General features: G+C 50.4%; 1 protein-coding gene and 1 long non-coding RNA gene across 4 annotated transcripts in view; one reads left to right on the top strand and one right to left on the bottom strand.

Moving 5' to 3' along the window:
• Window positions 1–204: 204 nt before the first annotated feature.
• LOC137662962 (uncharacterized) lies at window positions 205–7251 on the bottom strand. Its single transcript, XR_011048082.1, has 3 exons — window positions 6266–7251; window positions 4567–5143; window positions 205–1109 (listed from the first exon to the last, which is right to left on the bottom strand). It is a non-coding gene; the product is annotated as an uncharacterized lncRNA (long non-coding RNA).
• A 109-nt stretch (window positions 7252–7360) lies between these two features.
• Window positions 7361–24362, top strand: part of FAM53B (family with sequence similarity 53 member B) — a 49305-nt gene continuing 32303 nt past the window's right edge. For 2 of the 3 annotated variants that reach the window (XR_011048096.1, XM_068399813.1), the window contains exons 1-2: window positions 7361–7441; window positions 24008–24250. Coding sequence is in view for 2 of the 3 variants with exons in the window: in XM_068399813.1 (XP_068255914.1) it covers window positions 24182–24250 (69 nt within the window). In the remaining variant the exon portion in view is untranslated. Of the gene's footprint in view, window positions 7442–17529; window positions 17727–24007; window positions 24251–24362 lie in introns of all 3 variants that reach the window. The other variant, XM_068399814.1, reaches the window with a different exon arrangement.

The raw sequence follows: 24362 nt of genomic DNA, 5'->3' as shown, positions 1-24362 counted from the left end.
TTCTGGCGCAGGATTCACGTGCCTGCCTGCTTCTCAGGTCCATATAAAAGTTTTCTAGTAACATGCTCAATAAAGCTGAAAAGAGCAAGCTGCAGATAGGTGCCTTTACAGGGAAAATGGGGAAGGAGTGGAAAAACGGAGTGGCCCTCACACGTGGAAAGGTTTGATTCCTAAATTTGTCATGGCCTCTCTTTAGTCTCAAACGAGCACACAAGCTACTGCTTGAAACTGAGGACTTCTGCATCTGATCTGTAGTTTGCATATTCTTTCACAGGCCCAAGCACTTTCAGGTATCCCTGGAGAGTAGAAAAATGCTTATAAAACGTGTTTTAGGAGATTTATTTTAAAGCAATAATAACCAAAAGCTTACTGCTGAAAATCTGCTCTGTTGGAAACCTGGTATTTTATGAATAATGGAGTCTAGGTAGTAGCTCTAACACTGACTTAAGCAATGGCTTTTTTCTGACTAGTAGGATTTGGAAATGACGTGTCCAAAATGTCCTTGATTTGGAGCAATTCATCTTGCTAGATGGTTCTTCATGAAGGTATGATCTCTAAATGTTGATGTTTTTCAGTGAAAAACCTCTTAAAAAAAAAGAGGCAGAGGAATAAGCAGTGAGTTACAAGGAGTGAGTCTTTGCTTGTAGTTCGGGGAGTGCTTCATGGTAGTTCATGAAGGCTGGTATCTTCATGGCTACACAGTTGTGTGACTCTTGGTTTCAGCTGCAACGCCAGACTACAGGAGAATCAATGCAGCATTTGAAATATGTTTTACTCCTATTGTTTTGCTGTCTGAGGACTGTATATGTGATTTCACTGTCAAATATGAGGTTTGTGGGTAGTAAAACTAACATCTTCCATGGATCTCAACAGCGGTTGAGCCCACAGGCTTTTCCTGCAGTACCGAGTTTAGGTTGGATGACGCTGCAGAGCTGGCTTACCCTTCTGGATCTGGGCATAGTTTTGCATAAAACGTGGGCAGAACAGAAAGGGTTTATGTTCCCTTGTTGGTCGACAACATGCCGAAGGATGAAATTCTCTCAGTGCCAGTGGGCTTTGCATCCAGTGTCAGGAGCCAGATGCCAAACTCAATGAGATGCCTGGAAAGACTGGAAAGGGAAGGGAGGTGTTAGCCAGTGTCCTCCAGCAGGATCCAGAGCCCTGAAATGAAGTATCTCTCTTTCTCCCTAAGCAATTAAACCTCAAGACCAGGCTGCAAGCTAGATCTCATCTTCTAAGTCGGGTGTTTTCAGTGCTAGTACGTGCAACTCCAGTGATACATGAACTGGTAGTTGGGAGCTGGGCTGTGTGGATTGTGGTAGCCTCTCTCTCTGTACTGACCTTTTCTTCCAGGAAGACAGAGGATGGCTTTTAGTACATAAGCCTTAACAAGCAGCACCTCCACCAACATCAGTGTTTGGTGCAGTTCGGACATCCAATACCTGACTCCTGATACCTGCTATGGACAAGCAAACTGCATTTAGGGATTATCTTTTGAGGTATTCAGTGGGAGAGGCTATTGTATTTGTTGTGGGGCTTGTCCTACTGAAAGAGCTTGGAGCCTTTTGCCCTGGATTTTTATGGGGTGTATCATCAGGGAAGTGAACTGTCAGGATGAAATATCTGAAAGAGGAGACCAAGTGAAATTAATGAAATAAGTATTGATTTGAGATGTCAGATCTAGGGGAGTTTCTACACATGGGACTCTGCTGGAGTGTAGGGTAAATAGGTTCTGAAGACAAAAAGCCTTTGCCCTTTCAGCATCACAGTACTTTCTTGAAGTAAATACTTCTATAATTGTGTTTATATAAATTAAAAAGTAGAAATACCAGACATGAAAATCACAACACAACTGAATGAATACAGAAAATTCAGAGGGAAGGATAATGTTCCCTTACTCCTTGACTTCCCTTTCGGTGACTAACTTGTTATTTATAAGAAAGTAGGTTTGTTTAATGGTCCTTAAGGAGCAGGAATGGTCAACTGCAGTGCTGTCTGTAGGCTGTTTTTTAAATGTTAGTTTTTTTGGAAGGCTTAGAAGATATTAATATTCTGTTCTTGAACATCAGTATAATTCTGTGGTCTAAAATGAAGAATTTCTGGGAGCTACAATTTTTTTGAAGAGCTGTTGGGTTACATCAGAAACACTAACAGAATTATGGCAGCTGCTCTTCCAGACAGCGCTAGCAATGATGAAGCATGTAATTACAGCCTTTCTGTCCTATCAGGAGAAGATTTCTTCAAATCATTATCGAGAGCATCAGGTTGAAATAACTGTTTGCATTATGGGTTCACCATCTCAATTTCAAAACCAGTGTTGCAGCACCATTTCTGAAAACCAGGAAGGGCCAGCTGCCTTGGTTGTATCATCGGATTTGGGGTATTTGACACCTATAGTGAAAGGAGTCTCTCAACTTTTTATTTTTCAAAACAATTAAAAAGGAGCTTTTGGATGTTTTGGTTTTTAATCCTGCCATTGCTGTCTACAGGACAGCTGGTTATACCTGAGTTAAGAAGTGCATGTCCTACCACACAGGTCTCAGGTGGGAGTCTCGGAGGAGCAAATAAGGCGTGCAGTAAACGATGCTGTGCGCAGACTGCCCCACACCTTCAGGGTAATAATAAGGTGTTTCAGAGACTGACCAGAGGATACCACTGTGGGAGCTGTGCCTGCAGTTCAGGACTTGCTGTACAGAACCAGAGTGCTCTCAGAGGCTGGGCTGACATCTTCAGAGGGTTTGCACTACCCTTGTCTTTAAGCAATGGAAAAGATTCTTGTCTGAGGGGACATGTCCGTGGCTAGAAATGGAGATGTTCTCTCATATAATTTGCATACAAATTATTTCACTTTGGCAGAGGTTTCTGGTGCAGGCTGCGATGTCTGTGGAGCTGAAGGGTCAAAGGCCTGAATGGGCAAATGAAGTGGTGAACTGAAACCACTCACTTAGAACCACTGGGCTTTGTGTCCAGGTGTACAAGGTGAACCCACGTGTGCAAGCTAGATAGATAACTGTGAAGCTGCGAAGCTGGGCTGACACTGATCTTGGCAGCTTCTTTGGAGTTATTTTTATGTAAGGATGAGTTCTCGAATAGCTTTTCTGGCACATTAGGCACAGCAAGCTTTTCTTCGTCACTGACACTGGCTCCCATGTACTTCCTCGTTCCAGGAATGCACTGGCAGCACTGTAGCCATTGTAAGGAAAATCTGCATATATATACTCTGCTATGTCCGTTCTACTGTGTTCCAGGGTGCCTGGTAAAAGGCTGCCAAAATGTATGTTATTTCATACCAGAGAAAATCTTTAAGGACAGTATTTAGCAACATACAGCAAAATTCTCAGTGTTTTGGCACTCGGATTGCTTTCCTAATCTTGGCACGCCGAAAGGTAAAGAACACGACTTGCTACAACAGTAACTGCTTTATTTTATAGGCCCTCTAAGCACTTTAACATATCAAATCACCTCCTGTAAAATACGTGGAGAGCATGTAGAAAATAAACGGGCCAGGGCTCTGCCTTGCTGTCAGGAGACCTGCCTTTTCTGGGGTAAGAGGAGAGGAAGGCTGCGCTGCGCAGCATTGCCTGCCCCGTGGCTGAATGGGTGGTACGGACGCCTGCGGAGGGGATGGCTCCATCATCTGCCTTGGCTGGAAGTGTGTTGAGCATGGCCTAACCCTTGTGGGTAGCAGCGAAACTGAGGAACGATTAATGGATACCTAGGGCTTTCAGTGCGAGGGGATGAGGTGTTATAGCCTCAAGACAAAGGAGGGAAAAACGCTGGCGTGTTTTATTTGACACAAATAAGGGAAAAGCCAACCTGTGGCTTAATTTCCATTTGTTAGGTAACAGTATAGCTTGAAATGAGCCCATTTCTAGGTTACTGGAAATTAAACCAAGTGCTGTCAGGCAAACAAATGATGTAGCCGCAAGGTAGCATATAAATTCTGGGTAATCGCAAGTGCATAAGCCCGTGCTGGAGAGCCAGAGCTAATAAACACCAGTGAGGGAACAGAAACAAACCTCAGCACAGTCACCGCAGCGGCCAAGTATTCATGGACAGTGTCACATGTCAAGCAGAGGTGGGAAGAATGTGCATTTATCGAGTAATTTGAAGTGTGGATAGGGTTGTGAACTGAAACCTCGCATTAGCAGCACAGAGACGTGCACGCATGGTGTGATAAACCTGCACCCAGCCTGAAACACTGACCAAGAAAAGGCAGGCTGAAGGTTCGTCGGTTAGGTTTTCTCTAGTGCTTCCCCTAAAAAACGAGTTGGTGTTTCCAGCAGAAGGATCTAGGCTCTTTCACCCCAATTTGCAGTAGTAATTAGCCTCGCTGACTGCTGGGGCACCTGAACTCCATGGGTACTGCCTTTCTGCTTATCCAACGTGGCGTGCTGCTTTTGGGCATGTCCACAGCTGCCTGGGTTTTTGTGAATGAGGGACAACTAACTCTTGGCTTATCCAAAGCCGATTCAGATGCAAACGTGGCTGACAAAGTGATTAGCACATTCACGTGAGAGGAGGGTTCGCGTATGTGTTTCATGGTCTATTTATTTTACCCGTCACCTGTTCCCAGTGCCCCCAGTCTGGGGCAGCCCATAGCTCAGCAGTCTGCCCTCTGCCAAGGCAGGGAGGGAGGCAGCAAGCGAAGCGGGGAGCAGAAACACAAAGCTATTGCATGTGTGCAGCAAATAACCTGTGAAATAAAAGAAGGATTTTTAGGTTTGGTGCAAATCCTACCATATGCCAAATGTAGTAAGAACGGCACTCCTCATTACAACCCTCTCTGCACAGCAACACCTCACTTGTTCAGGGTATCAGGTCTCCTTGATTCAGGTACTCTCTGACCTAGAACATGTTGATCGTATTACAGAGATGTGCTTGTTCCCTGGGTGTGAAATCTTTGTTAAAAATACTTCTGCTCGCTGTTAGGTCCTGTGAATTTCAGGAGTTCCGCTGAAGCTGGAGTGTGGCTTCTGAATCTGGTCTCTGCTTTGTGCTGTTGGAGACCTTCGGTGGAGCCAAGATGTCCCTGTGAGTATGCGGTACCCAGCACAGGCGGGTGGCTGGGACATCAGCCTGTGACTGGGACACTCCAACTCTCTGCTTGGCCTCGGGCGAGTCCCTGACCTGTGTTCTGTGCCTGGCAGGAGAAGCAGAAGGACAAAACCATAAATAACTGGGATTGCTCAGATGCTCAGAAGAACAGCACGGAGTTGTAGGTCATCGTGAAAAGGACGCTTCTGAAATTATTAGCAACCATGGTGCATACGACTTGAATAACAACAAACTGGAGTAGACAGCGAGGCATTAGAAAGGCTACACAGAAAGCAGCCAAATCCTGTGCACTGGAAGTGAAGGAAATTGTCTCTCCGCAGGGCTTAGCACTGTTACATCTAAACGTTTTAATGACTTGGACCCCAGTATAATTTCAGAAGGATCATGGGGATCGTTAGCTTTTTTCCTGCCCACAGAGTTTCCATCTCCGTAAGGAAGGCTCCTAGGCAGTGGGTAGCAAAGGCGCTGACATCTGAGACAAAAACACAAATCAAATCAGCTCAGAATTTAACTGAATGAATTTTCTGTCCATGATGACTAAACTCTCAGGCTCAGCTCTTTAAAGCTGGAAAATTATTTCCATCTTTTCTGACAAAGATCTGCCCTGTCACCAGAGCAGGGACCTATGGCCAGCCTTTACAGTGAAACAACATTACTGAAAATACTATCTATGGAAAACAGGTTTATGCTTCGGGAACAGGCTTCCACGCACGCTGGTAACACTCCTCAGCCAACTCATCTGCCTGAAAGCACAGAGGAGGAGAGGTAGAAAATGGTGGGTTTGGGCCGAGCTGCAGAAGCAGACAGAAAGGAACCTTCTGCGTGGCTCTTGGAGACCAAGCCTGCACTGCGCAAGGCTGCCACGGGAATGGATTCAATTACGCTGCAAGCTTTATTACTGAAATATTCTGCTGGGAAACCATAAGAAAACATTTTTAAACTTGATTCCCGAAGTTCTGGAAAAGGAGTTTGCAAGTGTTTTATTGCTACCAGTCTCAATACGCGGTAAGCAAGCAAATACTGAGTGGGAATGGAGGAGCTTGATGCCCCTTTACATCCTCAAGCCCTCCTTCCTGTTGGTAGCCCACTCACACCGGCCACTCCTGCCCTGTTTTATATATACCGAGAACGGAGCCCCTTTTGTTGAGATCAGTTGGTGGGAGCTGCTCCCTTGTTAAATTTCCTCCCACTACTTATGCCTGCTTACCTTCTTTCTTCTTTATTACATTAAATACTAACTGATAGTCTTACTCGATGTTTATTTGGTATCTTGGGCTCTGCATCCGCGGGGTGGGACACCCGAAGCACTGCTGAGTTACACAGCTAAAGCTTCTCTCCCTGCTCCGTGCACACACGCCTGTACTCGTTCCCACTTGCCATCCCCAGCAGCGTGGCCGGGTGGATGAAATGTAGACGCTGAAGCCTCAGATTCATTCCTGATGACATCTGTGTTGTTGGCTTGCACATGTTCAAAATTAATGTTTGGGCTCTATTTTGTAATGAGTTCTAAATCTTCCTTTTAGCTGTCATGTAGTTTCCTTGTTCGCTAATTATGCTCGCCCTCGGATGAAGCCTACGTTGCTGCGTGCAGCTCAGCTCGGATGGATGGGAGATGTTATTGTTGGAGCAGATTGCTTCTAAAGGCCATCTCTGAAGTGAAGCCAAGCAGATGTGCCTTTGAATACTGCGGAGGACCCTCGGCCGCCTTCAGCCTGGCAGTGTTTTACTCAGCTTGTGTTCTGTCAAATGCCTCTTCCCAAAAGAAATGCTGGAAGAACGGAGGAAAATGAAGGAGTGGGATTTTTTGAATCCCACCAGCGGGTGCAGTGGTGGGTAGTGCCTGTCTGTGATGGACTAAAGCTTCAGCGCTGCCGCTGGCCCGGGCCACCAGGAGTCACTCTCGGCCTCCGGACGGGCCGCGGGGCCCCGGCTGGGCCTCCCCGGGCTGCGGGGCTGCTGCCGCGGCGAGAGGAGAGCGCTGCCGGGCACCGAGCCGCGGCTTCCCCGCCGGGTCACACCTGCTCTCGCTGCTTTCTCTTGGTTTGGGGATTTTTCCCCTCCCTCCGCTCTTCCTGGGCGATGTTCAGCCCTGGGGATGCCCGGTCAGGGCGGCCGGGGCTCCTTTACCTCGCACCGACACCTGCGGTGCGCGGCTCCCGGCCGCACCGCCCCGGGCGGGGGCTCGGCGGGGCTCCGCAGGTGCGGGCCGAGCCCCGCCGCCGCCGGCCCCGCTCAGGAAGTGACAAGCGCATTTCCTCCTCCCTCCTTCCCTCCCGCCCTCCGCCCGCCCCGCCCGCAGCACGGCGGCGGCGGCGGCCGAGGCAGCGCGGCTCGGAGCGGCCCCCACAGCCGGCCCGGCCGGGCCGCGCCGCCCGCCACCACGGTAAGAGCCCGGGCGGGGCCGTGCGCGGAGCGGGGCCGCGCTGCGCTGTCACTCGCGGCGTGGGGGTCCCACTCGGGGGGGGGGCGGTGGACAAAGGGCGGCGGTGAGCCCTGCCCGGGGTACGGGGATGGGGAGGGGGGAGCGGAGGGCAACGGCGGCCCCCCCGGGAGGGTGGCACCCCCCCGCCGGCTCTGCGCATCCTCGGCCCGCGGGAGCGGCGGGGCTCTCCGGGGCTGGGGGCTGCCCGCCTTTGTGCCGCCGGGGTGGAGAGCCGGGGGACGCGCAGGTCGCCGCGGGGCGAGCGGTGGCCGGGCCCGGGGCACCCCGGTCCTGCGCGGTGCGGCCGGAGGGAGCGAGGTGCAGCCGGGATGTACCCTGGCGTGGGCTGCGTGCGGGGCGGCGGGCGCTGGCTGCAGGGAGAACCCTTTGGGGCGAGCTGGGCTCGCCGGGCCGGGGCCAAGGTCGCCTCTGCGAAGTGTAGGGAGCGGGGAGCAAGCGCTGCTCTGCTCCTCGGATTGCCCTGCCTTTGCCTCGGGAATCCCTTCCTCCACATGGATCAACACGTGCTTTCCTCTCTCCGGGCCCAGAGGGACGTTTAACGGGGCTGAAACGTGGGTGTCGGCGAGCTCGGTACAACGCTGCCCAGGTTCAGGGTCTGACCGTGGGGTCTCCGCAGCCCAGGGTTTGCCATCGCTGCGGAGATGCTCTCCAGCCCGCCCGGGGCCGTGGCACAGGCTTCGTGCGGGGCTGTGGCACACGCTTCCTGCCGTGCCCTGCCACGGGTTTCACACCTGGCACGCGTGGCGAGGCAGGGGTGCAGGCCTGTGCCCCCCGGGGGGGTCTCCAGCCCCGAACGCAGCTCCGTGCCCTGCACAGCGCCCTGGCAGCAGTTGTCCTCAAAAGTCTGAGAGTCTTATCTCTCCATTCGGTGAGGTCAGGTTGTTCAAATCACATGGTTTGTGGAGATTTCACCTGTAGATGTGTGCGAAGACTTCACAAATAAGGGTTTCCTCAATAATTTTAAGATTTCAGTTACTTGACAGAGAGAGCACGTTTGCACCAGCACGGTGCCTGTCGCTGGGTAGTGCCGCCGTCTCTCTCTGTGCCGTGCGGTCTCCGCAGACGCTGGTGTACCTTGGCAGCACACCCCCTCCTTAGGAAATCCTCTGGAGTGAAAAGTAAGCATGATTTGTTATGAAATAGGCTGATAGACCCAACTTCAGTTTGCGATTGAAACCAGATGTGCATATTTTCCTTTTGAATCCTCAAAGAGTAATAAAAGTCTGTTTTGACAGATTAAAAACTACTTGCAAATTGCAGAGGTAGCAGCGTCTTGCGATGACACTGTAAAAACTTGGAGGGCTGTGAGCATCTCTGCCCGTCTCTCACCAATATCGGGTCTCTCCGAGCACAGGGGGCTGCTGCTGCCTTCCCTCCCATCTCAAGGTGCCCGCTCATGTGAGGCACAGGGCACAGATTCGCTCAGCCTGTCTCTGACACAGGCAGAAATATTTACCAGGGCTTGGCTAAGGGCTGGAAAAAGAAATAAGGAAACCCCAAAACAATGTAGATAGTGTTTCTAGGGAAAATATTTGGGGTGGGTCATGAAACAGATTAATTGGAGTGATAGTAAAAAAACCTGAATTTCAGAGCGGTTTGCTCTGTCCTCACCTGTCGTGGCTCACAGAGAGCTGCTGATTTATTTCTTCGTTTTTAAAAGTCCTCCGGAGGCTGAGGATGCTTGTGGTGGTGGGTGTGTTTGTTAGACGTGGCCATGGCGCAGCCAGGCTCAGGGGTGCAGGATTAGGGCTGTTCACCCCATGCTGGAGACACTTTTCTGAGAGAAGGATACAGCGTCTTTGCTTTCAAAAGTGTGGGGGGGAAAAACCCAGCCAGAAAAACCCAACCAAACAACCTGCCGTGGAATTGTTTCCTTCTCTCCACTTCAAAGGAGAGGAGGACGCCCTGCCCGGCACGGCCCCGTGGAGCACGGCCACGCGTGCCGGCGGTTTTGCAGCTGAATCCCTGGATCCAGACTTTCTCACTTCCAGGTTAAACCCAGAGGAGGGAGGGAAACTTTTGTGACTTCCAGCTCTGCGCAGGGCCAAGGTCTGCAAGAACCGCTTCAGTTATAGAAAGCAGATGGCCTTCGGGAGGAAGATCAGTAAGAGCTCCGGCTGTCAAATCCAAAACTTTGCATGGAAAATCAGGGCAGATCAATTCAGCAGATAATTGATTTCTGTGGGTGAGATCCAGATTGTGATATATGGAGATCAGGCAGGCTGTGGGACAGAGCCAGCACCCATGTAAGCTGATTTTCAGGCATGGATACCTGCATAAATATGCACATGTGCAAATAGATAAACATATACCAATATAAATCCCCAAATCTGCTTCAGTTAATGATATCTAATTAATTTTTTTTAGTATCAAAGGCTTGCTTTGCTTTCGGCAAAGGCATAGGTAGAACGAGACGTACAGCTCTTGGCCGAAACACCTGTATTTCTGCGCGGAACAGGCACGATGGACGGGGTGCTGCAGGGGGGTGGAGGGGAGCAAGGCGTATCCAGTTTGTCCATTTTATTATTACTGGTTGACTTCTCATCTCTCGAAGGACGGCTGCATGGTTTGAGGTTGTTTTGCCTTTTTCTTTCTTTCTTGTAATGTTGTACAGTTTCTTTTCTTAATCTTCGTGGGGATGGAGGTAGTTTGTGCTTCCCTTGTAAAATCTCAGGTAGAAAAGAGGGCACCCTAGATCGCAAGGGCTGATTTACGTTTTATTCCCTTCCCCCTCCCGTATCACATGGTTTGAGGAATGATTTTCCTGGGAAATAGTCCTAATGAACATTAATCTGTGGCAGAGCAGACTTTGGACCAGCGGGCTGGGGCAGGGCGAGGTGCCAGAGATGCTCATCGCTCTTCGGAGAGCTCAGCCCGGAAGGGTCAGGTCTCCTTCCCAAGTCCCAGGGGTGGTAGAGGGGAAGCAGAGCCTTTGTATCAGGTTTGCACTCACCAAAACTCTCTCCTAGTGTGAAAATACCTCCCAAAAGACAAGCCCACGTTTTGGTCCTGTGGGCGACCAGGCCAGCAGAGGAGCTGGGGAGGTTGCTCCTCTGTAGCTCCTCAAGCGAGCTCTCTTGGTGGCTGACTTTTTTTGGTTTTGCTCCTTTCTCTCCCAAAATGGGGAGGAGGAGGAAGAGGAAGCAAGCCTGCTGACTCGGGGAAACAGAACAACAACAGTGTAGTCTGCTGGAGGGCTGTGACTATCGGAGGTCTCACGTTCCTGGTCCGACGCGGTGGTGGAGCAAGGCGGTGATAGCCGTTCCTTGGCAGCCTCCCCGGCACGCCGCGGTTCGCCTTGCGGGGGTCCCCGCGGGGCTGTGCAAAAATATCACCAAAACAACGTCTCCTCCAGCGCGTCTGCTCCCTGGAGAGCTAAATATAAACTAATCGGGCGAAGAGAAGGGAATTTTCCACCATGCTACTCTCCTCTGAGCCTGCTGGGTCAGCCCTCCGTGCCCGAGCCCACTCCCCGGCACGACGCGAGTGCCACCGCTCTCTCTAGAGATGAGACCTTCCATAAATTCCTCGAAAGTGGTCAGGGCAGCAGCAGACCTGAGCCCTGGAGCTCTGGTTCTGCAGTCAAGTATCCCTGTGAGCAGTGGCCGTGTTATAATTATGAAACAGGACTTTTCCAAGGTCACACTACGCGCCCACAGTCGCAGCCCGGCTGCCCGCGACCCAGCTATTTGCTTAGAGCAGCAATGCAGAACGTGGCTCTGGTACAGCGAACCGGAGAGCAGATCCTCGGGCTGGTTTGTTTTTCCAAACTTTTACAAGTTGGCTGCCTTTGGAGAGACAAAAATTCCCAGGCAAGAGCTTATTCCTGAAGCCCCGCCAAGCTGGTGCGAGCTCTGGTAGTACAGGCTGTGGGTGCGTGAGCCTTTAGTCATCAACAGGTGACGTAGGTATGGAAAATTAAAAAGTAGCATCATGAAGTTAATTTACAGCCAGAATTTCTCCTGGCTTTAGGTGGTTTATCTATGAGTTATGAAGCCTATGATGTTTGATATGTTAGATATGTAAGATACCGCATGTGACATATGCTACAATAAGACCGTGGGTCCTGGCACGGGTGGGTGGGGGGTACCCGTGTGAGTTTGGCTCCGTAATCGCTATATTTGAGTAACAGTTTAAGGACTGGTTGAGTGAGTGCAAAAAATCTGTTCTGGTGCGTTGAGTTTCTATACCACTCCCCAAAAAAATGCCCAAGGGAGACTTGGTCATGGTTTTTGCTTTTAGAGGATTAAATATAACAGCATCATTGGTGTCGCTCCTCTGTAGTCTGTTTGAAGCATCCCTTGGGCTGTATCATTCCCTGTCTTTGTGGATCCTGGCCATAGCTTTTGCTTTCAGCAGCCAAAGTTCAGGGCTCGCGCTGTGCGGTAGGTACGGGACCGTAGTGAAAGAAGAGTTTTACTTTGTGGCCGTTTTGTGCTTATGTATCGTTACGTCTCCTCGGGTTTGTAAAAAATGAAATCTGGCAAACTTCGATCCGTCAGCTGGGAAACCTGCTCTCCCTCTCTCTGCTCAGAACCAGCTTGTGAAAGGAAGGAGCAAAGATCCTCTCGGTGGCAGAGGGGGAGGTATTTCTTATTTCAAGTTTCAAGTGATGTGGGAAAGTCACAATAACTCTGAGTTTTGCATTTGTGCGTGTTACTGAAAATAGCCTCCTGGTGTGCTGGGTCATAGTTGTCAATGCTATAAAATTACTTCAAGTATATATACGTTATTAACCCAGTTTTCACATGCTTTTTTTGTGCCAGCCGTTACAAATGAATATTGTATAATATTTTTGAAAGGACAAGTTTTAATACTATTAAATAGATGCCAAAAGCTACAATTGTGTGCAAAAGATCTGTTACAATTATAAAGATACAGAAAGCATTAAACATATCCACATTTGGTTTTGTAGCCTCTCTGTTAATTCAGAAAAATTTTATCTCTTTATAGAAAAGCCATCCAGGGTAGAGATAGAAACGTAGCACCGATTGTGAACCCACCGCAGTCATTTATTGTGCGGGTGATTTGTTGCAATGATTATTGTCCGTGCTGTTCAGGAAAAACTTGCCCTTTGCCCTTACTGGGGATCTGCGTAGCGTCGACTTCCCGCGGCGCTGGGTACCTGATCGGCATCTCCTTCCCTCTCTGAAGGGGGCCAGGTTGTTCCTGAGCAGTTACCACTCCACGTTCTCCCAGTCTTGCACTGTACTTGTCTCTTCAAGTCCCTCGGTTACTCCTGGGGTCTTCTCCAGACCTTACCCAGACGTGGCAGAAGGCTCCAGGTCCCCACAGCAGTTGTGGGGTGCAGAGCACAGAGGCAATACCATCTCTTCTCCTCCTGGAGATCCCCAGTTTATCCAGCCCACATGCCTTGATAACCCACCGCGCAGTGCAGGAGCCTGGGGACGTGCCCCTGCCTTCCAGGCGAGTGTCTTTTAAGCAACTTATTTTTTTTTTAAGGCCTATCTTAACATCTCAGTTAAAAACTGTGCTGGTCGCTTCTCTCCGTTCTGTGTTGACAAGTTGTTCTTGTCCATATTTAGTGCTCGGCCAGTCTTGAGTCAATCACACGGCACCGATTTTCCTGTTTCCTTCCCACTTGCTGCCAGAAATATTACATGGCGTAAGGTGAAAGTCTAGTTTCTGTTGCAGCCAGTATTGCCAGTTTATTTGCAGGTCTGGGACATGTCAGTTAAATAGTTATCGATAACCGTCATCAGTTTCTGTGCGCTTTAATGAAGCTGTTTTACCAGCGCTGCCTTTCACCGGCACAAAGGCATCAAGTGAGGCGAGAGCTCTTTTCTGGCTGTGGGAATTGTGCTTCCTGACCCTCCGTCCTTGGACGGGAACCTCATCCTCGCAGGGCTCGTCTCCTCGGGGCTGTCGCGGTTACCACGCCGGGCTGTGCCTCTCCTCCGGGAGCGGCAGCGGCGATGGCTCCGGAGGGTTTTTGGCACCATCTTAGAGAAGTTGAAGGTGTAAATTATTTGGAGCTATTGTTTAAGAAAGATCTATATTTAGTGCCTGCTGTTTAATATCATCCCAGATTACTCTTGACAACAAACTTGACCATATCGTTTCACTTTCTCCTTAGGACAGCGTTAAAGTACGTATTGACCGTTTCTCTCTTTTCTGCATCGTTACTGCTCTTCTCTCTCACTTCAGTGCTGTCAGTGGAACATCGTGTTGTCCTTAATGTCTATAAAAACCGCTCTGTCTTGTTTTCTAGCAGAGCCCGGTGTTTAACTTCCAGTCTCATGCATTTTCCTAGAATCACAGACTGGTTTGGGTTGGAAGGGACCTTAAAGACTATCCAGTTCCAACCCCCCCGCCCCAGGCAGGGACACCTTCTACCAGACCAGGTTGCTCCAAGCCCCATCCAACCTGGCCTTGAACACTGCCAGGGAGGGGGCAGCCACAGCTTCTCTGGGCAACCTGGGCCAGTGTCTCACCACCCTCACAGTAAAGATTTTCTTCCTAATATCTAATCTAAATCTCCCCCCTTTCAGTTTAAAACTGTTCTTCCTCATCCTATCACTACATGCCTGTGTAGAAAGTCCCTCTCCTGCTTTCCTATAGCCCCCCTTGATTTTGGGGCTTCATTATAGTTTAGAAATTCTAGGATTCATTATTTCCTTCACTCTTTAGTGTAGCAAGTTGATTTGTATCATCACATGATGAAGGTGGACCTTTTTGCTGCCCTGTTTGTACTGGGCAATCATTCCTGTTCGTGCACTGACCAAATACCTGGCACGATTCCCTTCCCGATAGCCTGCTGGCAGCTTTGGAGCTGGGATGGTTTGCAGCATTCAGGTCTGTTCTCCTCAGGATGCCATTTCGAGAGGGGGCTTCATGGTTCACACCACGCTGGTGCCGGAGCCAACCCCTCTGTCTTTTGGACTTCCCATTTTCATGGGATCAAGGAATGTGTTTCTCTCCTGATTTTTACCTGTGGGGTGGGAGGAAGAGGGACATATGGAGAGTGTCTGAATGCTGGGGACTCTTGGGGTGGAAAATGCAGATTTTTTTTTTTTCCCCTCCCTTTTACTGTATGTTCACGCTGTCATAAATGAGCTCGAGGAAGGCTGGGCAGGACGGTATTTCTGCCAGCCCAAATAAAAGCGGGGACTGTTTTCATTTCCACTTACTGCTGGATAGGGTTTTTTTCTCTCGTCTCAGAGACGGGCTGCAAAATCCAGGCTTTTATCGGTGCCAAGCCATAGCGGGGCTCATCCTGCCCCGCTCCAGCTGCTCAGGAATTGGGCATCTCCAGGGGATGAACCATCCCAACGCCGGGAAGACTCTCCTCTGCGGGCGTTACTTCTTCATCCCTCGGGGAGCCCCCAAAGGAGCCAAACCTGCACGAGGTTTGTGCTTTACGTGCTGCTGACACCTCGCAGGAGCTGCGAGTGTGTTATAGCAACAGATTCGGTATTATTCCAGCCTCGTAAGCGTCTCCCTGCGATATTAAAAACACCAGCTGAAATCCAAGTCCAAACTCTCAATGAATGACTCCGTGGAAATGCTGTCGGGCGCGTTTCAGTGCTGCTTGGCTTTGATTTAAATGGGTAAACACGGTGAGTGGGTGTTTGCTTTGACTTCTTCCTCGTAGCGAAAGGCTGCCTTTGAGGGAAGGGGAAGCCTCGAGCACCATTCCCCATCACGGCATCAGGCTATTCTGCCCACGGCTTGGTGTTGGCGATGCCTTTGCCGCGTGCCCGGGCCCTGTGCTGCCAGGCTTGCCCAGCAGCAGTGAGGAAACCCCAATTTCCCCAAGTATCGGGGATACCTTGTGCCCAGGGCTCTGCTCGTGGGTATGAATAACCCTCACAGAGCCTGGTTTCTCCATCTGGACATGGTGTGGCCATCCCTCCCAGCTGGGATGATGCTGCAGGACATCCCTGGCTTTTGAAGGTGTCTCCTCCTGCTTTTCCCACACTCTTCAGCTCTGTTCCCCTCAAAGCTTCCCAAAATCACCTCCAGCTTTGGCCACACTGGGTTTACCTGTTGGAAGTAGCCTTGCCGTGCAGCGGGTGGTTGCTGGAGGAGGCAGGGTGGCTGCAGCCCGTCCTCTCCTTGCCCTGCTGAGTTAGGAAGAGCCTCTTCTCCTCCTCACACAATCCCTTGTCTCCTCCAGAGCTATCAAAACCAGCTCCTTGGCAGCGGGTGCACGTAGGAACTGTCTTCTGGTAACAGATTGTGATGTATTTAATGAACCCGAGGAAAACAAGAAATTTGAAGGCTGCGGGGCGATACAAGTTTGCTGTTCAGTCTGCCAAATCTGCGCTAATTCAGACAACTCACAGATGTTTGACTCCTCTCGCTGAAGAGATTTATGTTATTCCCAGCATGATGGAGAGACTGAGGTGGCAGCATGGGCAAAGGTTTCCCAGCCCCAGAGGACTCCTTCCCTGTCTCTGTGGTTGCACTGCTGCTGTACCTTCCTCTTGCCAGCGCAATGTTGATGGCAACGAGTGGACAAACACTGCGGAGATGTGCCTTTCGGTCGCTAAGAGGATTAATAAAGGCTCTAGGCTCGTCTTTCAGGAGCCGAGGAGCTCTTTGAAAGCTTTTTCTCAGCTAAGAAATGAATCCCCAGAGATTGCCCAAGAGCAGAAGGACTTTGGTCTAATGCAAACAGCGGTCTCGTAGGGTTTGCAGGTGACGGCGGGCACAGGTGGTGCCCTGTGTGGGCACAGAGACTGTCTGCTGAAAGCATTTGAAACTCTGAAAATGTTACCTGCCTCGTTCAGGTAGATAATTTTAATTTTTGGAAGGTCCTAAGTGATCATTTTACTGGGCTTCATGTGAGGATCAGCAGCCTTAGGGTATTTATCCATAAAGATGAGGTGGTAGGAGATGATGTGAAGTCTGGCAATTGATACATACATATTTCCCTGCTTTAAATCCAGATATTTCTTCAGGGGGCATCAGCCTCTACTGATGCTCCAGCTCAGCCTCAAAAAAGGGAGAAATGTGACTTGCAAACAGTATCCAACTGGTGGGGCTGTGTTTACTGTCTCCGTCTCAGACATTTCAGGCTGTATATTGGAAAAGAATATAAGCAAGAAACAAGAATTGTTTCCTGTGTCTGTTTACTAGAGCAGCACGCTCTGAGCGGTAATTAAAAGTAAACCTGAGCTCCGCTGGCTTGTTGAGCATCCCTGGTTGTTGAGATGAAGCAGCCAAAGCAATTCTCAATTCAGCAATTCCTCAGCTTTTGGGAGCGTGGCCAACACTCACAGTGTCTCACAGACCATTGCAAATTCTTGTAATAAATCTCACAACTGGGGGGTGAAAAAGAAAGGCAGAAAGGTGAGATGGTTCGTTGGACCAGCAGGCTGGACTGCTGCTGCTGCGTCAGCTGCTCTTCTCCAGAGACAACCCTTGGTCCAATATTTCCCGTATTCCTTGGAAATACTGCTCAAAATTAGAAGCAGTCCCCTAATGAGCGGATTAGGCAATGATTACAGGTTTGCTGAAAGAGAACGTGCCATCTCTACAGCCATTGGGGCTGAGAGCATCCTGTGGGATGTGTCTGTATGGCCCACAGGGCGCCATGCAGTGCCTGTCCCCAAGCCAGCGTGGCTGCTGGGAGGGCTGCGTTCGTGTGGGACTCCCCTGGGCTCAGTCCTGCCGGGAGAGGAGGGCGCTGGGCTCATTGGGGCTGAGCTGGTCCTGGCATTGCTCCGTGGCAGAGTGATGTGCTGGGGATGCACCCTCAGATGTGAGCAGCTCGTCAGCCTCCACACATGGCCGGCTGAGGAGTGATCCCTTTGGAGGCCTGGTGCTGGTCCTCCATGAAAATGTATGAATGTGCAATCAGGAGATGTCAAAGAGCCCATATTAGTGCTCCAAATGTGTATGCTCTTCTCTTTAACTACCACGCCCGAGTCTTGGTGCAGCGAGCTGGGTCCCGTGTAGTCGCTTCGCACGTCTAACTGGCACCTCTCCTCGTTTGTGCCTCTCGCTCGTCAGTTGCTGTTTTGCAATGACTAATTTTGCTCTCCTCTTTTCCTTTTCAGTTGCCAGGGAGGAAAAGGCAAAGTCACTGCCAGCACCATTTGCTTCGAGCTAAGATGCTGAGACAAAGCACCTCTGCCCCTGCCCTGTCCTTTCAGTGCCTTTCTGCTGCTCGTGTGTAAGGGAGTCATTCTCCTGCCACTCCTCTTCCCTGAGAGCACAGGGGCAATAAACCTGATGTGTTTTACTCAACTAGATGGTGTGTAATTTTCCTTAATTGCTCTTATTTCTTCTGGTGAGAGCTTGCATGCAGATGGGGTCCAATCCATATGTGCAGGACTGTGTGTGAGCTTGGGCTTCAGGCTCTCCCTAGAGGCTGGGGGTGTTTGGACATGTTTTTTGGGGCTCAGGGTGCTGGGGACTTGCGTGTCTTTGGTGTTGGGTTGAGGTAGTTCCCAGGCACTTGGAGCCAGGGATCAGGGTGAAATTACAGATTTTTATTTGCTTAGTAATTAATTTATGGTTGTGGGCAGGACCCTGGTACATCCGTTGTTCTTGGTAGCGAGGGTTAACCTTGGACCTCTGTAAGCCAGGTTGCACGTGGCCATCGGTGGTGGCTGCACATCGTATTTTCCGTTCCTAACGCAGCCCCTCGAGGTGGGCACTGTCACAGGAAACCTCTGGCTCCTTCTGGCTGTGGGTTTTGTTATCATGGCTGTATGGGTCGGCTCCGTCCGGGCTGTGGTGGTGTAGTCACCATCTCTGGATGTGTTTAAGAAAAGCCTGGACATGGCACTTAGTGCCATGGTCTAGTTGCCATGGTGGTGTCAGGGCAATGGTTGGACTTGATGATCCCAGAGGTCTCTTCCAACCTGACTGATTCTGTGATTCCGTCCTGCGCTGGCAGCTCTGTGGCACGCACGGGTGCTGGGCTGCGTCGGTGAGAGCCTCCGTTCCTACGTGAAGCTGTTGCTTGTAAGAAACGAGGTGATGTGGTGCTCGAAGCCGTGCAGACCTATGGAGTGACACTCATCTTAAACACAACCTCTTCCTGCTTTCCCCTGTGCCATGCTGGCCATTAAAAATGTTAAGTGTAGGCAAGTCTTGTACTTATTAATTAATGCTGAAAGTGTGTATTTATCTTGTTAGCCCTGGAAAAGACTAGTCCAGCTGCAAGCAGCAGGCAGAGGAGGACGTTTTTTTCTTCCTTTTCTTTGGCTGGTAATTTCTGAGTACCTGGAGCACGTGGCAAGCTCGAGTCCTTGCCAGGCAGGAGTGGGGTGGGAGGGGAGCACCGTGCAGGACACGTGGTCTCCTGCGCTGGAGCCCTTCTCCAGCCCCTTGGCAGGACCATGCCTGCCCTTCCAGGAGCTGGGGACGAGCCTGTGGAGCAGGAGGAGGTGACTGCAGGCTCAGGGCGAGATGGAGCAGGGCTGCAGCCTTTCTCCTCCCAAGGCTGGGGAGCCTGGGGCAGCTCTTTCCTCTTGATGCGGAATCCCAGGGGACGATCCTGACGTAGCTGCATCCGTGGAAATTCTGTCCTTTGAAGTCATGTGCGCTGACTCATGATCCTGTTTACTCAGGACTAGTCCATGGGGCATTTTCAGAGGGTAAAGACTTCTTCTCAGGCCCTGAATGGCATCTTTCACATTTATTGGAGGTTTTAACCCCATAAATACGATCAATATTCGCTAATGACGTGGAAGAGTGGTCAAGCAGGAGGAGCAAGTTGCCCAGAGCTGAGCACCTCTCAGCCCTGCTGCAGAAGGCAAATTGTTGCCTGAGTGAGGAAATGCGCCCGCACTTAGCTACGTGCAAATGACAGGCTGCAAGGATTTTTCCAAGTTCTTAACGCAATAAATTAAGATGTACTTCTTGGTGTTCTCTGAAGCACTGATGGTGAGACAGGCTGTGCACTGAGGGGTGTCCATGTAGCCCTGAATCCCTTCTAAGAAGCTGAAGGATGGGGAGAGGGGACGTGATTTTTAGTTTGGATAAAAATTGCAGCGTGGTGCTCTCTAGAAAGCCTTAAACCCCACAATTTTCCATTGCGGTGACCAGTTTTGGCTATTTCCCCAAATTCCTTGTAAGTCACCTGTAGTGCCTGGAGGGGGGTTGGCGGGCTGTGGTGTGCCCGTGCCCCAGGCTCCTCAGCAGTCTGTCTACATGGAGAAATCAGAGCCTGCATAGCAGGGGGAGAATTTCTGTGTAATTGGTGAGAGGGGGTTAAACCTTAGAAACATGCTCAGAGTTTGGCCCGGAGGGATTAGGTTGGGTTCTTCAAACGTGTGGGTCTAAACTGTGTTAGATAAACTGCGTGATCGCGGCGGCTCTTCACTCAGCCCGTTGTTTTGCTCTCGGAGGAGGCAAGGTTGGTGTTTTCCACCACCAAGCTGCATTCATTGCTTTGCCTCTCAGAGAACTGCTTATATCAACCTGCTGCCTCTGTCCTTGCTGGTATTCGTTGCTCCTTTGGTGGCATTTGCAACTTCTGAACCCTCCTGCCCTGGGATAAACCTCGGGGCAGCGGCTGCTAGAAGATGCTCAAAGCCGGGAGACTTGGGGACTTGGCTTGCTCCAACCTTGATTCCCAAAGCACCTTGTGCCTTTGTGTAGCATCAGCATTGGCTCTCTGGAGTTCACAGTGTGGTGATGGTGGGAAGATTTTTCACTGAGCCAAAGGGTGCTCTCGGTTGCATTTTGGGATGACGCTGCTGGTGGTGATGGAGCCAAGTCCACAGTTACTCTGAGGATGGAGCCTGGGCTTGGGTGTTTGTCCTTCCTCTGCTTTCACACAGTTTGGGAGGGATTTGGAAGTGGCTGGAAATGCTCTGCCTGGAGAGGGATGGGCAGCTCTCGGTTTCATTCAGAAAGTAAAGGTCAGGAACGCTTCCCTTTTCCTCTTGCAGGGCTTTAAGCAAACTTTCTGTGCAGTCAAAAGGTGCCTGAGTACTTCTCCAGGAACAGGGCTGGGGCAGGGGGTAGGAAGCAGGGTCCTGTGTGGGTTGTTTTATTCACTGGAGGCTTTGGGCAACAGAGTTTAAAAATTCAGCAGGGGCAGGTGACGTCTATACCGAGAGCGATCCCGCCGTGCTGCTTGCAAGGTGTATCATCAGTATGCGAAATACGGCTCCGGCTCCTCGTTCCTGCGTGCCTTTTCTGCCTGTAAATAGGTTTTATGTCAGAGTGTGTGTCTGGAGATGGATTATTTGGAGTTGGATGGGGGCTGAATGTTTTCTGTGCAGAGGGTGATGATCCCACAGCAAGTTGAAATCTGAAATCATCTGACTTACTTCTTTTTGCAGTGTAATTTTTTTCCAAGACCAACACTTTTGCTGTGATACTGTCCAGAAAGCAGATGTGAGAGATACCTCTTTCCACCTCTGTAATTATAAAGATCACAGAGGCTTCTGCTTGGTCTGTATTTCGAAGCAATACCCACGGAAAAAGCACAGTTTGCTAAAATTTGGGGGTTTCGGTGTGCTACTGCTTCTTGTGGGTGCTCCGTGCAGCTCAGGAGAGCGTCCGTGGCTCAAGTCTAAACTTAACCTTGACACGGGGATGAAGATAGTTCCTTTATCTGATTGCAAATGAGGAAATACATGTCTTAAAATAATTAATGGTCCCCGAAGAGTATCTTTTTATTAGCATGTGTGAAAGCCTCCGGTCTATAAATACACAGTAGTTTCCTCCTCAGAGTCAATAGGGAGAACGTGCCGGGTCTGCAGAGGCGTTTCTGTCCCAGGGCACTTGTTTGCATCGGTAGGACATGCCGGGGCAGGATGGCGCTGGGTCACGCCGTGCGTCAGGAGCCCGGCGAGGCAGGATGGGGAGCCAAAGATCGCGTTCCACTGGGAAGTTTTTCCTTTTTATTGCAGGTTCTCGGTGGGGATGATTTCCCAACCAAACCAAGTGGGTAGTTACAAGAGCCCAGACCCAAAGGCACGCCTGGGACCCGACGTTGGGTGACATTAGCTGCCAGCTTGCAGTGTGGCCAGCGGTTTGCTGCGTTATCGTTAGGGTTGTGTTAATTGCAGGAGATGAAGCAGGGAGAGGGGAGGTGCTGCCCGTCCAGCTCGGGCAGGGAGCCTCTGCCTGCACTTGCCGCTGTTCCTGCCCGCCGCACGCCTGGGTGTGTATAGGAGCCTGCTGCAGCAGCATTAATCATTACCTTAGGGAAAGATAATTATTTGTGAAGAAAGCATACCCTGTTAACGAGGAACCGCGCTTAACCGCTTTCATGCTGCTCCGAACGCTCGTTTGATCTCCGCTGTGATGGCCCGAGCATCCCCCAAAGCACAGTGAGTCTGGCCCCATGGCCAGCATCGCTGTCTATACATCGGGATTGGGCACAGCTGAGACTGTGGCAGATAAAATATAACCCTCGGGCGTTTTTAGTCCACGTCCTGTGCTTTAGCCATCCATGGTACGGCGCAGGGGAGCATGAGGGCACTGCCAGCTTGGCTCCGGGGGTTTTCCCAGTGGCTTCCCCAAGAGCCTCCTGCTCCTCATCTTTGGGTGGGGTTTAAACCTTTAAACCTGGCTTAGCCTCTCCAGCTTGGAGGCACGCAGCGTTGCTTATTTTCCCCTGTATCGTTGTTTCCATGTTATTTGGTCCTTGCTTCCACGCAGCTTGTGTTTGTCCCCGCTTGTTACATGCTGCCACTGGGAGCCCTTTTTGGGGAGCATCCCTTTCTCTTGTGTTCATTCAGAGCCTGGTGTAAGCAGCCATCCCTCCTGAACAGGACCTCTAGGTTTTGTACCATACTGATATATTTGATGCAAGGACCGTCAAAACGCAGAAATTTAAAGCTCCTGTGGAGCTTATTGATGACCATACAGCGACACTTTCTGCTTGCTCCTGGAAAACAGCTTGATGTCCCCGAGCTGGCCCCAGCGCAGAGCTTGTGGAGCCTCTGAGCATAACCTTGGGGGTCCGTGTTCTGTACCAGAGGTGTCTGAGCTGCCTCCAGGATCACCGGTGGGTTTGTGACCCTGCGGTGATGGGGGCACGTTGCTGTGTTAGTCAGTTGGTCCTCCAGCCACCCCATCCTCCTTACGTCGTGCTCTCCTCGCACAAACCCAGGCTATCCGCAGTACAAACATGTGATCTGGGCTCGGCAAGTTTTGTGTCATTGTGACAGTCTGAAGTGCTTTGCTTTTCTATTTGATGGTTTCCATTTGGTCATTGGGTTGCCCAGTAAATTGTATTTTATAAGCCCACCAGCGTCCCGTAAGAAGCTGGAGACTGTACCACGTGCCCTTGGGAACAGTAAATCTTTGGAAAAATGTATTGATTCCCAATCCTGGCTTTGCACTCTGGATGAACTTTGTCCTCACAAAATAATAGCAGGTGATTTTTCTTTAGCAGCCAGCTGGCCTTCAAATGAGCTACTCATAACACCGTTGCAAGCTCTAATCCACGTAAACACAGAAAAGGTGATTTATGAGCTGGGAAGAGAAGCCATATCAGTTTGTAATGAGGTTTAATACTTAGTGGCATATTCTCAAATATTGTCCTTAAATATTGCAATTGGGTTTTCACTGTGGGTTACAAGATCAGTGTTTTATGTTCTTGGGATCACGCAAACGGTGGTTTCGTTTGTTTGCATTAACTGTAAGGCAAGAAAATAGCGAAACGGGATTAGAGGAGTGATTTGAGGAAAACACTGATTTCTATAATCAGATTTGAGTTGCAATCTGTCTGCTTTTACACGGGAGTCAGCTTATCGGAGAGGGTGCCGGGAGGGGAGGCAGAGCGGGGCAGCTGCTCGTGCTGAGGCCTGCACGGCGCTGCCTGGGCCTGGCTGGCAGCTTGGGTTTTAGTGCACGTTCCTCGTGGTGCAGCCTTTAGCTTTTCCTACCTAAAACTACCTGAGAAATAGGTGAGGATCAAGAGGCATAGTGTGGCCCTTCGGATTTCAGGGCAGGGAGCTCTCCTTCCTTCCAGGCAATTCTTTGCCTTGCTTTTCCCCAAATGGGGAATCAGGGAGTAGGTGGGGTGGGGTAGGGGCATCCAGGGGATTTCACAGCCTTAATGATGCTGCAGGGGCTTTTTTCTGCTGGACATCTGCTCCCAGTTGGTCTGGGGGCACGGGCTTCTGTGAGATCAACCCTAGGGCTTTAACGAGCCCTTCTACCAAAGCCTCCGTATCTTCAGCGTAGGGGATACGAGTTCCCTTTTTCAAAGGGAGCATTCAGAGGAAACGTCATTTATTTATTCATTCATTTATTTATTTATTTATTTATTTGATTATTCATTCATTTGCTTGAGATACTTCTGTCCCTCCGGCTCGCCTTGAGTACCCTACGTGCTGCCGACAGCTCGTGCAAGTGCCCGTACCGCGGAACACCTCCGTGCTGGTGGGGTGTGGAGGAACACCAACAATATTTCAGACTCTAAAATAAATACTCCCCTGGAGTAACTGCCGGCGGGGTGTGTTTCGGGCAGTGCTCGCCCCTTGCCCAGCACACCCCGCCTCATCCCACCGTCTCCCCAGGCGAGTCCCTTAAAGCTGTCCCTCTCTCTGTGCATTACAGGGAATTTTCCGTGCTCGGAGGCTGTTCCCGTGCATCCCCCGAGGAGCCGGTGGGAGCCGGCGGGGCCGAGCCTTTCCCGGGGGAACATGCACTGAAAGAGGAGCTTCGCCAGACCGCGGCTGCCGGCGCCCTTCGCCTGGACCCTGATGGACTCCGAGGCAGGGCTGCATTACCATGGTGATGATCTTAACCAAAACTGGGGAAAACAAAGGTGCTGACTCCGTAACATGCAGGACTGAGCTGGTAAGCTTTGTAAAATCTTCATTCAAAACTCTTTTGCATCTGAGAGCTTTGCTGTAGCTTTATAATAAGGGTTTTTTTGTGCTGCAGGGCTGGATCTTTAGATGGTTTATAG

This window comes from Nyctibius grandis, chromosome 4 (genome assembly GCF_013368605.1).
Source record: "Nyctibius grandis isolate bNycGra1 chromosome 4, bNycGra1.pri, whole genome shotgun sequence".
NCBI classification, from domain to species: domain Eukaryota; kingdom Metazoa; phylum Chordata; class Aves; order Nyctibiiformes; family Nyctibiidae; genus Nyctibius; species Nyctibius grandis.
This window is presented reverse-complemented; position numbering and strand designations above follow the sequence as displayed.